This window comes from Rhipicephalus sanguineus, chromosome 10, assembly GCF_013339695.2.
Source record: "Rhipicephalus sanguineus isolate Rsan-2018 chromosome 10, BIME_Rsan_1.4, whole genome shotgun sequence".
Taxonomy (NCBI): domain Eukaryota; kingdom Metazoa; phylum Arthropoda; class Arachnida; order Ixodida; family Ixodidae; genus Rhipicephalus; species Rhipicephalus sanguineus.
In genome coordinates this window covers 101,018,539-101,039,568 of record NC_051185.1, presented here as the reverse complement: position 1 = coordinate 101,039,568, position 21,030 = coordinate 101,018,539, and the positions used below count along the sequence as shown (strand labels likewise).

The 21,030-nt window shown below is 50.6% G+C and overlaps 2 protein-coding genes across 2 annotated transcripts; both read right to left on the bottom strand.

The window, feature by feature from the left end:
* Positions 1-5,933: 5,933 nt before the first annotated feature.
* LOC119406616 (uncharacterized) lies at positions 5,934-8,571 on the bottom strand. Its single transcript, XM_037673351.1, has 2 exons — positions 8,020-8,571; positions 5,934-5,939 (listed from the first exon to the last, which is right to left on the bottom strand). The coding sequence occupies exons 1-2, from the start codon at positions 8,569-8,571 to the stop codon at positions 5,934-5,936; spliced, it is 558 nt and encodes a 185-aa protein (XP_037529279.1).
* A 4,387-nt stretch (positions 8,572-12,958) lies between these two features.
* Positions 12,959-13,513, bottom strand: LOC119406615 (uncharacterized). The gene has a single exon (XM_037673350.1). The coding sequence runs from the start codon at positions 13,511-13,513 to the stop codon at positions 12,959-12,961; it is 555 nt and encodes a 184-aa protein (XP_037529278.1).
* Between the last annotated feature and the right edge of the window lie 7,517 nt (positions 13,514-21,030).

Genomic DNA, 21,030 nt, shown 5'->3' with positions numbered 1-21,030 from the left:
GGACAACCTCGTAGTCGAGTACGCCGAGACGTCGAAGTACCGTATACGGTCCGAAGTATCGTCGAAGAAGCTTCTCGCTCAGTCCGCGTCGTCGTATTGGCGTCCAGACCCAGACACGGTCGCCGGGCTGGTACTCGACGAAGCGTCGTCGAAGATTGTAGCGGCGGCTGTCGGTGTGCTGCTGGGTCTTGATGCGCAGGCGGGCCAGCTGTCGAGCTTCTTCGGCACGTTGTAAGTAAGCGGCGGCGTCGACATTTTCTTCGTCGGTGACGTTGGGTAACATGGCGTCGAGCGTCGTCGCCGGGCTCCTTCCGTAGACCAACTTGTACGGCGTCATCTGCGTCGTTTCTTGGACGGCCGTGTTGTAAGCGAAGGTCACATACGGAAGGACGGCGTCCCACGTCTTGTGCTCAACGTCGACGTACATGGCGAGCATGTCGGCGATGGTCTTATTTAGACGCTCGGTGAGGCCATTGGTCTGCGGATGGTAGGCGGTGGTGCGGCGGTGGCTCGTCTCGCTGTACTTCAAGATCGCCTGAGTTAAGTCCGCAGTAAAGGCGGTACCTCTGTCTGTGATGAGGACCTCTGGGGCACCATGACGCAAGACGATGTTCTCCACGAAGAACTTGGCTACCTCGGCGGCACTCCCTTTGGGCAAGGCCTTTGTCTCGGCGTAGCGGGTCAGGTAGTCAGTCGCTACGACGATCCACTTGTTGCCGGAAGTCGACGTCGGGAACGGCCCCAGTAGGTCCATCCCGATTTGCTGGAACGGCCGGTGAGGTGGATCGATTGGCTGCAGAAGTCCCGCTGGCCTAGTCGGCGGTGTCTTCCGTCGCTGGCAATCTCGGCAAGTCCTAACGTAGTGGGCGACGTCGGCAGCAAGGCGTGGCCAGTAGTACTTTTCCTGTACTCTGGCGAGCGTTCGGGAAACACCGAGGTGTCCAGCCGTCGGGTCGTCGTGTAGGGCCTGAAGGACTTCTGGTCGCAATGATGAGGGCACGACGAGAAGGTAGTCGGTTCGAAGTGGCGAGAAGTTCTTCTTCAGGAGAACGCCGTTCCGTAAGAAAAACGACGGCAGTCCTCGCTCGAATACCTTCGGAACCACGGCGGTCTTGCACTCGAGGTACTCAATAAGGACCCCAGTTCCGCGTCGGCCCGTTGCCTTTCGGCGAAGTCGTCGGCACTTATAGTTCCGAGGAAGCAGTCATCGTCGTCGTCTTGCGGTGGCGCGTCGACAGGGGCACGAGACAGGCAGTCGGCGTCAGAGTGTTTTCGTCCAGACTTGTACACGACGGTAATATCGTATTCTTGAAGCCTCAGACTCCATCGTGCGAGACGACCTGAAGGGTCCTTCAAGTTAGCTAGCCAACATAAGGCGTGATGATCACTGACAACTTTGAAGGGCCTGCCATAGAGGTAGGGGCGAAACTTTGACGTAGCCCAGAGAATGGCAAGGCATTCCTTTTCTGTTGTGGAATAGTTTGCTTCTGCCTTGGATAGTGACCGGCTAGCATAACTGATAACCCTTTCAAGCCCGTCAGTCTTTTGCACAAGGACGGCACCGAGTCCTACGCTGCTTGCGTCGGTGTGTATTTCCGTATCGGCGCAATCGTCGAAATGCGCAAGTATGGGTGGCGTCCGCAGGCGTCGTTTAAGTTCTTGAAAGGCTTGCACTTGCACCGTTTCCCACCTGAATTCCACGTTATTCTTCGTGAGAAGCGTCAGTGGTTCGGCGATCCGTGAAAAGTTTTTGACGAAGCGTCGGTAATAGGCACATAAGCCGAGAAATCGGCGCACGGCCTTCTTGTCGGTGGGTGGCGCAAAGTCGGCGATGGCAGCTGTTTTCCGCGGGTCTGGGCGCACTCCAGACTTGCTGATCACATGACCCAGAAACAAGAGCTCGTCATACGCGAATCTGCACTTTTCTTGCTTCAGGGTCAGTCCAGAGGCCTTGATTGCTTGAAGTACTGCCTCAAGCCGCCGGAGATGCTCGTCGAAGGTCGAGGAAAACACGACGACGTCGTCCAAATACACAAGGCACGTCTGCCACTTCAATCCGGCCAGTACGGTGTCCATGACACGCTGGAACGTCGCAGGTGCCGAGCAAAGACCAAAAGGCATGACCTTGAACTCAAAGAGGCCGTCGGGTGTTATAAAGGCAGTCTTTTCTCGGTCTCTCTCGTCGACTTCGATTTGCCAGTAGCCGGTCTTGAGGTCCATCGACGAAAAGTGCGTCGCGTTGTGAAGTCGATCCAGGGTGTCGTCTATTCGTGGGAGGGGGTACACGTCCTTCTTCGTGATTTTGTTCAGGCGCCGGTAATCAACGCAGGAGCGCAGTGTCCCGTCCTTCTTCTTCACTAACACCACGGGTGACGCCCACGGACTCTTGGACGGCTGGATGATGTTGTCGCATAGCACCTCGTCGACTTGTTTCTTTATCGCGTCGCGCTCTCGAGTAGAAACACTGTATGGGCTCTGACGGAGTGGTCGAGAATTTTCTTCTCTTATAATGCGGTGCTTCGCAACGGACGCTTGTCGGACCCGCGATGACGACGAGAAACAGTCCTTGTATTGCAAGAGGAGGGTTTTGAGCTGGTCTTGTTTGGCCTTCGGAAGGCTCGGGTTGACGTCAACATCCGGTTCGGGACCTCTATTCGTCGAAGCAGGTTCGGCAGCATCGAAGAGGGCGAAAGCATCGCTGGCGGCTACACATTCGTCGATGTAGGCAACCGTCGTACCGAAGTTGAGGTGCCTATATTCGTGGCTGAAGTTTGTCAGCACTACTTTTGCTTTACCGTCACGCAGCTCGGCTATGCCTCGTGCGACGCAAATTTGACGGTTCAGGAATAGGCGCTGATTGCCCTCGATGACGCCTTCAAGGTTCGCAGGTTTTTCGGTGCCGACGGAAATAATGACGCTGGAGCGCGGCGGAATGGTCACCTGGTGTTCTATCACATTCAATGCATGGTTGCCTGGCATCGCGTGGGGCGGGAGCGCTTTGTCTGAGTTCAGTGTTATCGACTCAGACCTCAGGTCGATGACGGCGCCGTGGTCACTTAGGAAGTCCATTCCCAGTATCACATCCCTGGAGCAGTTTTGTAGAATTACAAAGCTCGCAGGATAAGTCCGGTTATTGATGGTGACTCGTGCCGTGCAGACACCAATCGGCGTTATCAGGTGGCCTCCAGCGGTCCGGATCTCGGGGCCTTCCCAAGCAGTCCTAACTTTCTTCAGCTGTGCTGCGAACGGCCCACTGATGACGGAATAGTCGGCTCCAGTATCGACGAGAGCGGTGGCGTTGTGGCCGTCGATCAGAACGTCGAGGTCACTAGTCCGCCGTCTTGCGTTGCGGTTACGTCGCGGCGTCGGGTCACGGCTGCGTCGGTTTGCACCGCTGCTTCCGCGTTGCGTCGTCAGGTCTGCTTCCGTTCGCAAAGTTTCGTCTTCAGGACGTCGTTCGGCGTGCGGCGGGGGCTCGGAACTTCGTCACGGCGTCGTCGTCGACGGCGGAGGATCTTCAGCATTTCGTCGTTCAGCAACCGCACCTCCATCGGTTGCTGCCCTTAGTTTTCCGGATACGGGCTAGGTGACCGGCCCCGGTTTGGGCCAGTGTACGGCCGGCGGTGCGGTGACATGTAGCGGCCGGGCGACGGCGAGCGGGAAGGTCGTCGTTCTTGCCACTGTGTTCCGGTGAGGTAGTCGTTGATGTCGCGCGGCCGTTCGCCTTGCTGCGGGCGCGGCGCGTTGATAGCGAATCCGCGTAGTCCCATCTGTCGGTACTGGCAGCGGCGGTACGTGTGGCCGGCCTCTCCGCAGTGGTAGCAGAGCGGGCGGTTGTCGGGGGCACGCCAGACATCGGTCTTCCTCGGTGTGTTGCGCTGGCCGACAGCTGGTCGGTAGGGCGTCGGTGGCGGCGGCGGCGTCTGGCGACGGTACTGCGGCGGTGTGGCGTCTTGGCGGGGGCGTGGAGGAGGAGCATGACGGCGGGCTGCAGCAGCATACTAATAGCTGGCGGCTGCGGCTCTGCTAGCTGAGGCGCGCCGAGTGAATGCTGGATCTCCTGGCGCACGACGTCGGCGATGGACTCTACTTGAGGTTGCGACGGAGGTAGAATTTTTCGCAACTCCTCTTGCACGATTGCTCGAATCGTCTCACGCAGGTCGGCGGGTCCTAGGGCTTGAACGTCGGCGTAGCTTGTAGCCGAGAAGCTGCGGTTGTATTGCCGCGTTCGCATCTCAAGCGTTTTCTCGATCGTGGAAGCCTCCGATGCGAATTGAGCGACCGTCTTCGGCGGGTTCCTTATCAATCCAGCGAAGAGTTCCTGTTTGACACCCCGCATGAGGTACCTCACTTTCTTCTCTTCGGGCATACTTGGGTCGGCGTGTCGAAACAGGCGATTCATCTCTTCCGTGTAGATGGCAATATTTTCAATGGGCAGCTGCACACGGGTCTCCAGCATAGCCGCGGCCCGTTCCTTGCGGACCACGCTCGTGAACGTGCTTAGGAACGTCGTCCGAAAGAGATCCCATGTTTGTAGGGCGGATTCTCGGTTCTCGAACCACGTCCTCGCGGCGTCTTCTAGGTAGAAGTATACGTGGCGCAGCTTGTCCTCGCAGTTCCAGTTATTAAATGTTGATACCCTTTCAAAGGTCTCGAGCCAAGTCTCGGGGTCTTCACATGGCGAACCACGGAACGTCGGCGGCTCCCTGGGTGGCTGCATCACGATCGCCGTAGGGGGCACTGCGTCAGTCATCGTCTCGGCGGTTGATGTGACGGTCTTCGGCTGCCTGGCGTTTTCGGGAAGGAGCCCGTACTCTGGCTGTAGTCCCTTCTGCCGGCGGCTGGTTCGAGGATTCGGGTTGTCCTTAGAGTCGTCTTCTTCGTGGCTTGGGCTTGGGTCTGCGCTCCGCGGTGGTGTCCGGATCATGAAGCAGCACCTCCACCAGATGTCACGTGGTCGTGACGTCGACGAAGACAGCAGACGGCGTTTGCAGATTGAAACTGTTTATTTGGCCGAACTTGTGGCCGGGAAAATGAGAACTAGAACCACAGCAATACACGCTGTACAATGATAGCGGCGAACAGGGCGTCGTCCGTCGATCAACCGACAAGCAGTCAAGCGCGTCGGCTTTTATACAGGTGCTATCGAACTTTCCAGCGATATCGCTGGTGGCGGCGTTATCTCTCGACAAAGCTGGAACATTCTCGTGCGGCGCGCAATCTTAACAGATTGTTCCAAAACAATCGCGAAGTTTCCTACACATCACGGCGAGGCCTGCGCAGCGCGTTGCCCACAGTATTGTGGGTGAAGCTTACACTCATGAAATATAAGACTCGCGGGAGTATAATCTGGACATCCGTTAACCTAAATTAACCATTTTTTCTTGTGTACGGTGTCCGCACAAGGAGCGATGACCATCGATGCTACGCGCTTTCAGCTACGAACGCAGGCTCATCGAAAGCAGCCGGCCAGACACGCCGGTACTTCTCTGACTCATACGTCAGAACACATACCTGTCAACTGGTACGCGGTAATGAACTAACACACCGGCATCATTTTTCAACGAATTGTATTTGTTTTTGCTGAGCGGTTTTATAGCTGTAGGTATCGATAGAACTGCAAATCAGGATACAGGCACGCCCGCCCCGCAGTGATATCGTCGCTCGCGCGAGAAAACTAGTCAGTATGAATTCGTCTAGGCGCGTGTTTATCGAACGAGTCATCATAAAGCTTCTGTACATGTTGATCATTAGCAAGGGCGAGAAACGGCTATTAAAAATCGGCAGTAACAGCCGTCAGACTGTAATCTGCTCCTCGATCCATTGGATATTTTTCGAAGACGGGAATTCTTAAAGAAACTTAGCGCTCTTCCCATTTTGGGCATTTCATTCGTTGCCGGCAACCCTTTGTTTGTGTCTAATAAAGAAGCAAGCTAGATCTGTAAAGGAAGATCGCGTCTTCGTTAAATACGCGGCATCAAAATATGAAACGAAACACTGTCTTACTGTGTTGACTAGCCCTTTTACAGCGGCGTCCCCATGTTTCAGCGTGGCGCAGTGGTAGAGTACTTGCTTGGAGATTGATAGGTGGCGATTTCGAATCCTCGTGGCGTAGCTTTTTTTTTCTTACGGTTTTTTTTCTTGTTTTATTGCATTGATGCTTTCTATATGACTTTCTTTACTAATATATTGATGTAGGGCACGTAGGCACCGCCGTTTTAACGCTGTGGAGCCGTTTTGCGCTTGAGCGCCCAGCGCCTCCCAGTAAAACGCCGCTCCAGCGGCACAGTATCCAGCTTGACGCTGGGCCCATAATCAGGCATGGCACTGGACGCTGGTACCCAGTGGCGCTGGGTTTTGCAATTGCGTGGGTGGAATATTTAGGAGGTTAATATGGCTCCAGCCAAGTTTAAGAGAGCCCAACGTTTCGGGACCGATTCGGCCCTTTCCTCAGGGGGTGACTGGTTTGGTCATGGAAGCTTCTCCCCAACTTGTTCCACCGCGGCTCCGGATTTCCCTTTCCCTCACGCTTCGGAGGCCATGAACGTAAACCGAGGGCATTGTTCCTAGGGACCGGTTCACATTTGCCGGCGTGTTTTGAATGTGCCACGACTTGGGCAAGAGCCTCCTTCCCAGATTCCTTTCTCTTTCTAGAACAGAAGCGCCGTCGAAGTCGATCTTCTGGTCGTGCTTTTCACAGTGCTCTGCAAGAGCGCTGCGTTGCATTTCCATCTTCCTGACGTCGTTCTTATGTTGGCGCATTCTTTCTGGGAAGCACTTGTTCTCGCCTATGTAGCTAGCTGGGCATTGCGAACACGGCACCTTGTAAACTACGCCCTGGTGTTGTTCCCTCGGGGGTCGATCCTTCGGCCGCGGTAGCAGGCGGGTGATCGTCGACGCTGGCTTGTGTATTACCGTGACCCCCTCTTTTCTGAGAATCCTGGCGAGCTCTTCACTGATGACCGGCACATATGGTATGACAATGCGCTGGGCTGGCTTCTTGGATTCCGTTGTGGCCGGCGGGGTGGCCGGGGAGGGGGGAGGGGGGTCGCGTAGCGTGTCTTTCGGCACACGGCGCGACACTCGGCGAATGAAAGCTTCGGTGTATCCGTTCTTTAGCAGCTCGGCGACGACCCTCTCCTCTTCTCTCTTTCTCCCCCCCTCCGACGAGCAGATTGTTCTTGCATGTGAAAGGGGCGCCGAAACTACCGAAGCATTGTGGGCAGTCGGATGACAGGACGTGAAATGCAAATACCTGCCGGTGTGCGTTGGCTTTCTGTAAACCGAGAAGGTCATGCGCTCGCCCTGCCGCCCGACTGCCACATCGAGAAACGGAAGCGTCCCGTCTCGCTCTCGCTCTACCGTGAACTGTATCGCCTGGTCGACGGAATTCAGATGTTGGAGGAAGCTGTCTACGGCTGACTTCTTTATGACGCAGAAGCAGTCATCCACGTACCTCACAAACACTTTCGGCTTGTCAATAAAGGAGCCTAGTGCTGTTTCTTGAGTGTGCTCCATTGTGAGGTTCGCAGCTGTAAAGGAGATCGCCGCCCCCATCGCGGTCCCGCTGGCTTGTCTGTAGAAGATCCCGTCGACCCTGAAGTATGTCCCCTTGAGGTAATACTCCAGTAGACGGCACAGTTCGTCGATGCTTAGGCAGCTTCTTTCGCTCACGAGTTTATCTTCCTTCAAAGCTGCTCGTGCGCAGGACACTGCTAGCGCTATGGGCACACTGGTAAACAGAGACACGACGTCGAACGAAACGATGCAGTCATCACTGCTCACTGTCACATCTTTCATGCGCTCCACGAAGTGGCTGGCGTTGCGTATGTGGGTTGGTGTTTTTCCCACGAGCGGCGCCAGAGTCCGGTGGAGATACTTGGACAGCGCACGGAGTGGAGAAGATGTAAAATCCACGGTAGGACGGAGCGGGAAAGTGGGCTTGTGGATCTTGGGAAGCCCGTATAATCCTGGTGCAGAGCCGTTCCGGCAGATAAGCTGGAGGTAGGTGGTTCTTGCCTCCGGGTGCCTCTTAAAGATATCCGCCAGGAGCTTGTTCAGTTCCCTTTGGACTCTTGGTGTGGGGTCTTTCGCCAGCGTTTCATAGGCCGGGCTGTGAAGGAGATCACGCACTTTGTCGCTGTACGCCTCCCTATCGAGCACGACCATTGCGTTGCCCTTGTCGGCTGGGAGGATGACAATGTTCTCGTCATTCCGGAGTGAACGGATCGCATTATTCTCCTCCCTCGACATGTTGTGCTCACGGCGCTTTCCTATTTTTGATAGTACACCGATGGCCTTGAGACGGACATTTTCTCGAATGCCGTTGTCGAGTCGTCTTATGCCTTCCTCCGTAGCCGCAATGATCCTTGGTAGTGACGGATGCGCCGTGTTCACGTTGAAGTTGTGTCCCTTGGCCAGCACGGTATGCTCGGTAGGGGAGAGTTGTCTGGAGGACAGGTTGACGACGAAATTATCGTTGTCATATCCGCGGTGGGGTTTTTCTCCTTGAAGTGTCGTGAGCTTGGGTTTTGGCCGCTTGCTGCTTCCGAGCTGTTGTTGCAGCCACATTTCGAGCGAATTCCTCCAAAGACGGAAAGACGTCGGCAGTCGATGTTGAAGCTGCCGTCGGAGGAAAAACAGGTCTAATTGACATTGACATTTCTTTAAACTACATGATTACCTCTCATCAGAGGCTCCTCTGCACTTTGCTTGGTATTGCACCAAATGAATATCATGTTTCTTACATGTGTGTACGTCAAAGGGCCTACACTTTTCAATGTTATCGATTTTTTAATTTCTAAATTTTACAGTGAACTTTTCTGTTTAGTCATGCACACACTGTGAATTCTTCCCTTCTGTTCTTCTCCTGAACTTGTATCGTGCCCCATTACATGCAAACCTTGAGTTTTGGAAACAGAACAATAAAAAGAGGTAACAGAAATGTTGTAAGTGGATTCATCCTTTATGCTCTAGCACAAGCTGGCAGCGGGCGAACACGAATGCGCGGCCAAGCACAGCACGCGCGCAGCGCTCAGCGCACGCGAACAAAAAAAAAACCCCGGCGCGCGGCATAGGAGAGGAGAAAAAGCAAGTGTACAAAAAAAGAAAGAAAACGGCGCGCGGGGAGGGAGGAAGAGAGAGTGGATGCGAGCGTCTGTTGTTACTGTTGCCCTGACGACGTAAGCAACGTAATCGCTACGTCATCGCCCCCTGAGCTTGGCGACCTTCTGCAAGGGGCGTAACTCAATAGCGCTCTCGGCGCTTGCGTCAGCGGAGCGTTTGAATTTCGCGTCCTATGGGAGATATACGAATAGACCCACCAGTGAGCTTACTACTCTCCCACAGTAGAGCTTCTAATGCTCCGAACCGTTTACCTGGGTAGACGTGAAATCCAACACATAGCCGTTTGCTTACAATTATATGGACGTCACAGAACGAAGGTGGCTGAGTCTAATCCGGAGTCCCATACACTGACGTGTCTCATAACCATATCATTACTGCAGCACATAACATACCAGCCATTATGCATTTCCCTATTGCAAAACCCAGCGCCACTGGGTACCAGCGTCCACTGCCATGCCGGATTATGGGCCCAGTGTCGCACTGGATACTGGGCCGCTGGAGCGGCGTTTTGCTGGGAGGTGCTGGGACTGAAACGCGAAACGGCTCTACAGCGTTAAAACCGCGGTGCCTTACTGCCCTACATAAATATATCAGTAAAGAAAGGTATAGAGAAAGCATTAGTGCAATAAAAAAAGGAAGCCGTATGAAAGAAAAAGCCCCACTACGAGAATTCGAACTCGCCGCCTCTCGATCAGCAACCGAATACTCTACCACTGCGCCACGCTGAAACACGCTGGCCTCTTTGTAAAAGGGCTAGTCAGTGCAGTGACACAGCGTTTCGTTTCATGCTTTCATCTCGCGTACTCCGGGAAGACGCGATCTTTCTTTCCAACTCAGACTTGCTTTTTTTATTAGACACAAGCAAAATGTTGCCGGCAACGAATGAAATGCACAAAATGGGAAGAGGGCTGAGTTTCTTTAAGAATTCCCAGCTTCATTAAAATGTTTATCTCTCTCTCCCGTCTGAACTCCGAAAAATATCAAATGCATCGAAGAGCAGGGTACAGTTTGACGGCTGTTACTGCCGATTTTTAATAGCCGTTTCTCGCCATTGCGAATGATCAACATGTACAGAAGCTTTATGATGGCTCGTTCGATAAACACACGCATACATGAATTCATAATGAGTATAGTTTTCTCGCACTAGCGACAATATTCATAGCGTGCGCGAAGGGGGGGGGGGGGCGGCGGACACCCCCTAATCACCTAAGAGGGGAAGGGGCGCAAAATCTGCCCCATACTTTGACTTAGTAGGGAGGGGGATGCGCTGCGATGAACATTTGCCCCCCCCCCCCCCCCTCCCTGATGGGCAACCCCGCGCACACCTATGACGATATTGTGGTGGACCTCAAAGTCCGCCGGCTACCAGACTGTCGTGTAGAAAAATGGACGGCACGTCCGAACGAACACTTTAATGGAACATGAATGAAAAAGAAAAGATGGCTTCGTGCCCTCGAGCGAGTGGCAGCTCGTGAGAAGCAATCACGATAATGATAAAACGTTCGTCTGCTAGGTTGGTGACGACGAAGTTACATCTTCCCACGCCCAACAGATGGCGTCACTCGACTTCCAGTCGGTAGAGCATTTGAACAGGGCGGTTGACTATGTCTTCGCCTGGCAGACGAAAAGAACAGAAGGATACCTTTTACACACACTTTTCTGCCCTTGTCGAGACGAACTTAACCTGGGTCATCATATGAACAGGTCTTCTTTCTTGAAGGCACGTCAGGTTGTTGACGAGGTGGCCTTAGTCTGAGATGTGTCGGGTGGCATTCAGTCTCTTGAAGTTTAGTCAAAAGCCCCTTTGATGAAGTCGGCTCTGTTGTCAGCTTTCTCTTGCATCTCATTAAGCACGAGGTGAATCGTAAAACATCCATACGAGAACTGAACCACTCCGCGTCAAATATTCGTTTCAATGGTGTTTTCATGCTGACAGCATGAGAAAACGTCGTGGCGGCGCATTCTGGTTGTCCTACTCGTGCGTCTTGACCAACGTCTTCCGGGCACCTTGAAGAATCCCACATCCATTTTGGTTCATGCCACCACAGTCTTCCCTGCTGTAGATTCTCTGCTGATATTTCTCTTGTCTGTAAGTCTGTCGGATTTTCTTCGCCTCGTTGGAAGCGCCGCACGAAGGCTCCGTTGGCTTGTGGATTTTGGCCACCCGGCTCCCGACGAATGTCTTTCTTGTTCAATGATCGATATGTCCTGTAGGTGTAGAACCTGTCAGCTGGTCCTTCATCTATGCACATACGAATGATTTTGTTCTTATTTTCCAAGTGACAGCGGGCGTTGTCAAACCTTCGCATCAAACTTCTAAGGCGTCGAAATTTATAGCGGCCGTCCTCTTTCGTGGGACTTTTAGTGAACTGTTTTATCCTCAGTTCGTTGTCATACACAGTTTTTTCACCAGCTCCACCAAGTAAACTTTCCGGATCCCGAATATCTATGAGAGCGTCAGACGCACAGTCCTCTTCTACGCATGTCCGAAGTACAATGACTGTGGAACAGTGAGCGCTGTTGCTTGGCAAAGGAATTGGCCCTTGCACAGTCCATCCTAGTTTAGTGCGCACAGCCTTTAGATATTTCCATCTGTTGCACACGCTTCTCACTTCACCAGTCACAAATTTCCAGTAGTAGTCGGCGCCTACTAGTAGCACAACAGAATTTCCGTTGTCTCCCTCTAGGCAAAGTGCTCGTGTATTCATTCCAGTTTCTTCCATTCTATTTTCTTTATAACTTGATGGCCTGGAATTGGAATGTGCTCGCTACAGATGTCCTCTACTTCTAAAGCGTCGATTGCAATCGGTTCCTTCGCGGCTTCTTCAAAAATGCTGACACGGACTTTTCTCATTGTTTTCTGAGTCTTGTGACCTCCGAAAACTCCAACTATCACCGTTTCTTCTTGCAACAGCTGGCAGCCAAGTTGGCGAGATGCTTCGATGGTGATGAAGCTCCGCTGACTCCCTCCATCGAAGAGTACCCTGTAATACCTTGAAGACATCGTGCCTGCTATCTTGGCTGTCAAGGACTGTAATAATATAACAGGGCTCGCGTGTTCTGAGAGGGGTTTACTGCTGTCTCAGAAGCCTCGTTTGCCTTCTTCCGGAAGTCCGGGTCACACATGGATGTTACATGTCGTCGAGAGCATCTGTCGCATTTTTGTCTTCCCCTGCAGTCTCTTGCCATGTGACCTTGCTTGTGACAACGAAAGCATTGCCCGGCCTAGGTGAAAATTTGCTTCCTGACTGCCAAATTCGTTTCATCGTCGCAGACTTCGGCACGATGTTTCGTTGACTTACAAAACAGACATGTATCAGGCTTCCCCAGCACACATTGCAGAGACGTTGCTGATGACATGGTACGATGCCCAACTCCTCGCGGCATCTCTCCAGTTTGTTTACGGATTTCAGGTCTTCTTGGGGACGCACACGCCGCCAGAGTTTCTCTGCAAAGAAGCTGATGTTCGAGGAAGTCCAGAAGATCTTGCAGCTCTTTCTCGATTTCGGTCGTCCTGCCCTGTGGGTACCTTTGCGCTTGCATCGTTGATACAGCAGTTGTCGTCGGCTTGTGAAGTTCATGTTACTTGAGCACTAAGTCGGATGGTATGACTCGCAAGCGAATCTCCGGTAGCATGGAGCAGTATATATTGGGGCTTGTTCCAAGCGCTTTGAGACTCCTCACATGTACTTGTACTTCATCGTAGAGCTCTCGAAGTTCGGTGGTGCTGGCAGACGACAAGACTGGCGTGAGATCTAAGAGGCTTCGAATATGTTCCTGAACGATAATCCTCTCGTCCCCGAAGCGTTTCTTGGGGATATCTATTGCGTCTTCATAGCACTCTCCCGTTGCCTGGATTCCGGATGGCTGCAGCGGCAGTTCCAGTGACAAGCGTGCTCAAGTAGTTGAACTTCTCGGCAGCGCTAAGGTCGTCGTTGTTGTGCACTGCCGTCGAGAACTGCATCCACAATCGATGCCATTTTAGTCGGTTGCCGTCGAATTTCTGCAGTTCTAGTTGCGGCATTCTCGGCCTGAAACTGACGGAAGCTTGGCTCGTCGTCGTCAAAGCTTGGCTCCTCGTCGGGCGCGAGGCTTGAGACGCCTGGTTGTCCAGAATCGCAAAGCGAAGCTTTGCCGTCAATGTTACAATCTTGTCCCCATAACTGCTCGCGACTATCGCCTCTGCCTCGATCAGCTCGTCGGGCGTCTCGTCTATTAGGCTGTCATCTATCGTCTTTATCTGTGCGTAGATCGCGTTGATTCGTTCAATCGAAACTCTGACCTGTGACGATGGCAGCTCTTGTTCTCGTAGGAGGCCTTCCACTTCTTGTACGATGCCATCCAGTTGCGAGCGCAGGAACTTGCGTCCTCGGAGTAGCCGTTCCATGGGCCAGACTGCTGCCGGGAACACTTCGCCAAAGGCTCAGGGGTCGCAACGCGACACCTTGAATAGATGAGGCGTCATTCAGAAGATCCCTCTGGGTTTCGGCACAATGTGGTGGACCTCAAAGTCCGCCGGCTACCAGACTGTCGTGTAGAAAAATGGACGGCACGTCCGAACGAACACTTTAATGGGAGACGACGACGAAGTGGCAGAAGAACGTTGTTTGCCTTCTGCGCTCCTGCGAATTTGGTTTTACCAGCCAAGTAAAGCCTCCTTTACAGTTTCGGGGACAGTGTCAGCTGCTATTACTGATACCGGTGAGTGACGCGACGGCACTGAGCGCCGACGTTTCACGGCCACCGTGGCGGAGGGCACCGACCGAGATGTGCGAGTGTGGCAAGGGCCGCCATTACCGCAGCGTGGCTTCGGACCCGACGAGCCTGTGAGCCAGCCAGGAGCCGCCAGGGCCTCCTACATTAGGCCACCGACACTCGTCTTGGAGGCGACGCGGAAAGCTGAGAACATGTCGGATGAAGCAAGCTCTGCGAAAAAGGTAAGAGTGGAAGATCAGAGTGATAACCATAATGAGAAAACATCGACCTACTCACTTAGTGAAGAAGAAGATATCGAATGTGATGAGGAGGCAGACTTGTTCACACAAGTGACGTACAAAAAGAGAAGATTCGAGGGGATTCCTGTGGTATTCCGACCAATCGAAGATGCGAGAACGTTCTGGAAAGTAAATCCTAACGTTGTAGCCTCGGAAATTGTTGCGCTGGCAAAGGAAAAAGTGCGTTCTTTCCGAGTAAACAAGGACGGGAGTTTTTCGGTCACTGTGGGTTCCCTTGTCTCAGCCAAAAGCTTGTTGTCATGTGTGCAGGTGGCTGGGTTGCTGGTGAAGCCGTTTATTCCAGAGTCATACATACGAAACGTCGGAAAAATCAGACATGTGCCTCTGGAATATACAGAACAACAACTTACAGAATATTTGAGTGACGTGTGGGCGACTTCGGCCCGACGCCAAGCTCGTTACATACGTCAAGAAGATGGCACCGTGGAATCACGCCCCCTGAAAAGTGTGATCTTACAGTTCCGTTATGACCGACCACTCCCAGAGCGAGTGTATCTTGGATTCACCAGTCATCCAGTTGAAGAATATTTGGGACCAGCAAGACGCTGCTACAACTGTCAGAGGTTTGGACACTTGGCGAAAAACTGCCGAGGAACAAGGCGCTGCAAAATATGTGCAGAAGACCACCATCATAAGGACTGCAAGTCTATAAGACAACCAAAATGCGCGAATTGCAACGGGCCCCATGCTGCCTCATTCTCTGGATGCCCGCAGAACAAAGCAGCTTCTCTTCAACATCAACATGACATCATCTATGGTCGCATGCAACAGCGTGGTGCACCCGAACCGAACATGAATACCATGAATCCAGCACGGCCTCCGCGACCGCTATTGCCTAATCACCAGGACACTGTTAAGACGTACGCGCAAGTTGCAAGGGGACTACGAAACCGAGAGGAAAGCGTCGGGTCATCACCAAGCCAGCATCAAGCTCGACAAGAACCTCAGGAGGGTTCTCGGCAGAAGATCAACCACGTGGCAAGCAGTCGACAAAGTACAAACACATCGCATCCAGTAAGTGTCACGCAACAGGAAAACTCCTCTATGTCAATTGCCCAGCTTGTCATACCGATGTTGTTCACTGCTTTGAAAGCCATACTTGCCGCAATTCCACAGGCTAATAACCTCCCTGAAGTGAAAGCTGTTTTGTCAATGGAGCAAGTGGTGTTGCAATACGCTACAACAGACGTTGCGCAGGCAAGGCATGAATAACTGCTATCAAAATGTCGCCATATACCAGTGGAATGCGAATAGTCTTCGCTCTAAGAGCGCGGATTTTAGGAAATTTGTAGCTCAACTCTCTTTTCCAGTGTTATGCATCACAGAGGCTGGAGTAGACAACACGTTTCGACTGGCTAATTACGTTGTGTATACATCCACCAGATCTGCAGGGCAGAGCAGAGCGATGATTTGTGTGCGACGAGATCTACCGTCAGTTTTATTAAGTTCTACATCATCAGACTATCCAGAATATGTTGCATGTGAAGTTCGGTTTGGCAGAGTAAATATAACTGTAGTTAGTGTTTATTTACAGCCTTCAACAAACATTTCACTTTCTACACTAACAGGTCTTTTTCAGAGGTACACCAAAAGTGTGATATTTTGCGGAGATTTTAATGCGCACCATGTCATGTGGGGAAGTACCTGCTGCGACAGTCGGGGAAACAAGCTACAAAAGGCAATTCAGAATAGCGGTCTGTGTTTGTTGAATGACGGCTCAGTGACGTTCTTACGGGGCTTTAATTACTCCAGCTGCCTTGACCTCACGCTTTGTTCAAACGATATTGCATGTGGAATAACATGGAGAACAGACATTGAAACAAGGGGTAGTGATCATTTCCCTATCCTAATACAGCATCCTAGACTACGCTTTTCGACTTACAGGCGTTCAGCAAAGATAACCAATTGGCAGGCATTTAGATATCACCTCACAAGTCAAGCTGATACTGTCACTGATACGGACACCCTGTTATCACTTATTGAGGACAAATTAAAAGTGTGTACAAAGTTTGTTAAAATTCCTGATGGTTACGCCGGGGTAGACTCTGAATACGAGAGACTTAGAGCAATACGCTGCAGAGCTGAAAGGAAGTACCGGCGCACAGGTCTTCTTGAAAATTTCCGAGAATGCCAAAAAACGCATGATCGTATGAGTCGGCAACTGGAACGACTAGGCGCAAAGCGCTGGAGGGAATTCTGTACTACACTTACCCCCCTCACACAAGAGTCAAAATTATGGAGTGTCTTGCGCTCTCTAAGTGGGTCAGTAACACACGAACAGCCGTTCAGGGCCCTGGCTTTGCTGCAGAATGTATCGGAAACGACCGTGGCAAATGAGTTTTGCCAGCTTATTACACGCCCAAGTGCAGCAGTGAGTACACCAGAGTACATAGAATCTGTAGAACAAGTCAAAGCACCGATCGCATTGGCTCTCCGCACACCTCATCATGACCTAGATCAGGAGTTTTCGCTAGAAGAATTAAAGAACGCGCTGGTATCGTGCCGTCAGAGGACAGGAGCTGGGCCGGATGGGGTCACATATGCTGCTCTGAGAAATCTGGGCCCGGTAGCCACAAATACCTTGTTAAAAGTACTAAATGATGCATGGGTACTAGAATGTCTTCCTCCTTCTTGGAAAGTTGCACGAGTCGTTCCGGTACTAAAACCTGGTAAAAGTCCCCTATCAATAGATTCCTTCCGTCCTGTTAGTCTGACTAGCTGCTTATGCAAACTTATGGAAAAGATGATTGACGCTAGGCTTCAGTGGTGGACAGAATGCACGAGCGTACTCCCAGAAAATATGGCAGGTTTCCGAAGACATCGATGCACGATGGATGCCATTTTAGATCTTGTTACACATGTAGATCACGAGAGAAGTTGTGGAAAAATCACCATAGCAGTGTTCCTAGACATAAAGAGGGCATTTGACACAACAAGCCACATACATGTTCTGCATGGGTTAACTCAGTTGGGCATAGTTGGACGAATGCTGAGGTGGATCTCAGAATTCTTGAAAGACAGGGAAATTTTTATTGAAACGGCTGATGGCAAAAGCAAACAGCATAAAGTGAATCAAGGTGTTCCCCAAGGTAGTGTCCTCAGCCCATTTATGTTTAATTGTGTTATGGCTGAACTGTCACACATATTGCCCGCAACCTTGAATTATTCCCTTTATGCTGACGATTTGTGCATATGGGCAACGGACTCGAGTACTCAAGTTGTTCAGCATACGCTACAAGCAGGCCTAACAGCAATTAATGAGTTTTTGAAAAGCAGAGGAATGATTCTCTCACATGACAAAACAGCTGTACTACCTTTTACGAGGAAGTTCCTCAAAAGATTTAAGCTCGAGATAGACTCCCAGCGTTTACAACTTGTACGACAGCACAAGTTTTTGGGTGTTATTTTGGACAGGAGACTGTCATGGGCTCCGCAAATAAAAGCATTAGAGGAGAAAGTAAATTCCTTAGTCAACGTTCTTCGTCGATTTGCCGGAGTGAGATGGGGCAGTTCCAGTTCTTCTTTAATGCGAATTCATTCGGCAATGATTAGACAGAGAATCGCATACTCTGCTCCAGTACTATACGGTATATCTCGTAATTTGGAAGAAACTGTCCAGAGAATGATGGCCAGAAGCCTTCGCATATGTCTTGGCGTACCGCGTGCATCTTCTAGCGCCTTGGTCATTGCGGAGTCCCGTCAACCAACTTTCCAAGCGCTTAGATTTACGGAAACCTGTAGGCACTACTTTCGATTGGCGTCACAACACGCTAATCATCCTCTTTGCCGAGCGGTTCAGGAAAGAACCGCTGCCCGTAACCATGCAGATATAATGCAATGTAAAAATTTACTACCTACCCATGAATACTGGTGGGCGTGCAAAACTCACCCCCCGTGGCGACTTCCTATTCCAGAAATTATCACATCGATTCCGGGGATAACTCGAAAGTGTGCAATGCCCGTTATTGCAATAAAACAATTTACTTTAGCCCATCTTTACACACGTTACGCTGATCGTATTAGCGTTTACACTGATGGGTCATGTCGAAAACAAAGTTCTACGTCAGCTTTCTATATACCTGAATACCAAGAGAGAAAAGCTTTTCGGCTCTGTCACTTTACGACGTCCACAACAGCAGAACTATTCGCTATACTTTCTGCTTTACGCTACATATGTAGAATAACAGGGCCACTTCGCTGGGTAATTTTAAGTGACTCGCAATCATCATTAGTTTGTATTAAAGACATCAACTTTGACAAAACATATAACAAATTAACATATGAAATTCGGAAGACATACGCCATAGCAAAAGAGTTACATCATGATATCGTTTTCCAGTGGATCCCAAGTCACTGTGATATCACCGGAAATGTCACAGCTGATTGTTTAGCACATGCAGCGCATCAAGATGGCGATTTATCCCTATTACCTCTCGCGGCGAGTGATGCACGATGTTTCTTAAACAAGCTCTGTGGCCGATTGTCCAAAGAGACTTGGTTCGCGAATGGAGCTCAAAACTCTCAACTATATACAATCGATCCTGGAATGGAATTTCAAATTCCGATTAAAATTAGCCGTTCTGTAGAAACAGTAATTCACAGACTTCGTCTAGGCACTGCCTACACTAAGAGCTTCCTATATAGGATAAGAAAAAATAACTGCGCTACATGTACATGTGAAGAGGCAGAAGAAGACATAGAACACCTCCTCCTACGCTGCAAAAATTATGCTGTTCCCCGTAAAAAATTCTTACAAACACTAAACAGATTGGACAGACGGCCGCTATCATTAGCAAAGGTATTGGGTCCATGGCCAACTGAAACTCTTCAAAACATTGCTGCACGCGCCCTAGTACAGTTTTTAGAAGAGTCGGGAATATCAAAAACATATTGATTCACATTTGCAATTATTCTTTACATTCAGATACTTCTAGTCACATGTTTCGCGTTGCCTCTTGTGATTAAAGACAGCTGTGATTAAAATGTGTTTAAAGTGTGGGCAATGCCCAGTGACTTTTATGTGATGTGATCGCACTATACAAAGGACTGTGGCACTGTGGGTTGAACTCTGTGGCAAAGTGCAAACGATTCTTGTGGGTCTTTTGTGTGGACATTGTTGTCATCACGTGGACATTATGCATGACGTAAGAACATTCCTTTTAAATGGACATTGCCGTGAGTGAGTGCACTTTTAGTTATAAGTTCGTGACGCTAATTAATAAGTAAGGGAAGAGGAGTAGCCGGAGCCATGTATAGGCACCAACCTCTCCTTAAACACATTTAATAAAAAAAAAACACTTTAATGGAACATGAATGAAAAATAAAAGATGGCTTCGTGCCCTCGAGCGAGCGGCAGCTCGTGAGGAGCAATCACGATGATGATAAAACGTTCGTCTGCTAGGTTGGTGAAGACGAAGTTACAACAGATATTGCTGTTGGCATAGAGGATCTAAGATCCCCCTTTCGTTTGAATAAAGTTTCACTCGCTCTCTTTCTCACTCTCACAAGGGGTCTGTTGGAGCTTGCTTGCGTCTTATCTTCCAAACTGTCCGTCGCGAAAAACGTCCATCATTAGCAAGTCTTCTGTCTTATTTGTAAGGCAGTTGTTAACCTTTAAGGTGTCGTCATTAGGCTAAAGAGAGATTTTAAGATTTGATATTTTAATTCCTATTTTATAGTTCAGTGCTTCTTTCACTGATGTCTTCTCTTGACTTTCCAAAATGGTGTTGGTGTGAACCTTAGCCTCCTAGTTTACATACAAAAAATAGGGAAACTTGTGCCACTCTTGGCAGTAAAACGAGTGACCTTACTTGAGAACCTTCGTAGAGTTGGCTCCATTCGCAATGTCGTGCCTGCGACGCCCAGCGCTTTCTCTGAGCGGCCACAAGTAGGAAGGCCGCTTCACAATTCAGTGACATCTTAGCACACTGACGTAATGCAGCTCGTATAACTTTGAATAATTTTACTTATTTGCGGTCATGGCGGCCACACTTCTGATGACGCGAAGTGCAATGAACACATGTGTGCTTAGATATTGCATGCACGTTACAGAGGTCTTTGGTCAAATCTAATCTGGAGCCTACTACGAAGACGAGCCTCATAATCATGCCGTGGTTTCGGTTCCTCTTGAAGCGCCAGCAACGGTTATTAGTGAACCGCTCACCCTTCCTGCGAAGCACAACCCGCAACCATTTCAATAAGTCTCTAGCGTTTGGATGGTTTGCGCTCTCCCCTAGTATAGCGCATTGTATGCTGAATTGTTAACCATTTTAGAGGCGATGCACCTTAGGGTCTCGGCTTGTCGGCGTCTGATCTCACTGACACGGTAAATGAAGTTATCAAAATATTGTAAAAAACAAGTGTATAATGAGTCAAAACCGGATCAGGATAAGCTAAAACGATTTAAATGAATTTAAAATAGTGTAATAATCTGGATTTAATCGCACTCATTAACAGCATTTTTTTAAAAATTCCGTCTCAAAATTGGGGGAGTGGGGAGGGTTTCCATCTCAAAGAGGGGGAATGGGGAGGGTTCTGCGCATGCGCAGTAAGGGTGGTCACGCCGCGCACTACCACCACCACCGGATTGAACTCTGCAATAGCATGCTTCACATCTAATAAAACCAGTTCAACGCAAGAGAGGGCGTCACCGCCTCTGCAAGGGCGCGATTGCTCCTCCCACCGGCACTTAACCAGCGCCAAATCAGCAGCGCCACGTGGAGCGAGAGAGCGAACGGCGCTAACGGCCCGCGTTGCCTCCGAAAACGCCCTCTCCGCGACGGACACTGAACTGTAAGTTCGGAAGGAGCGAGAACGGGCGCTCGCCCGAGAAAGACTGCGCCGACGCAGGGCCGATGAAGCTGCATGCTTCGCCCATCCCCAGGTCTCA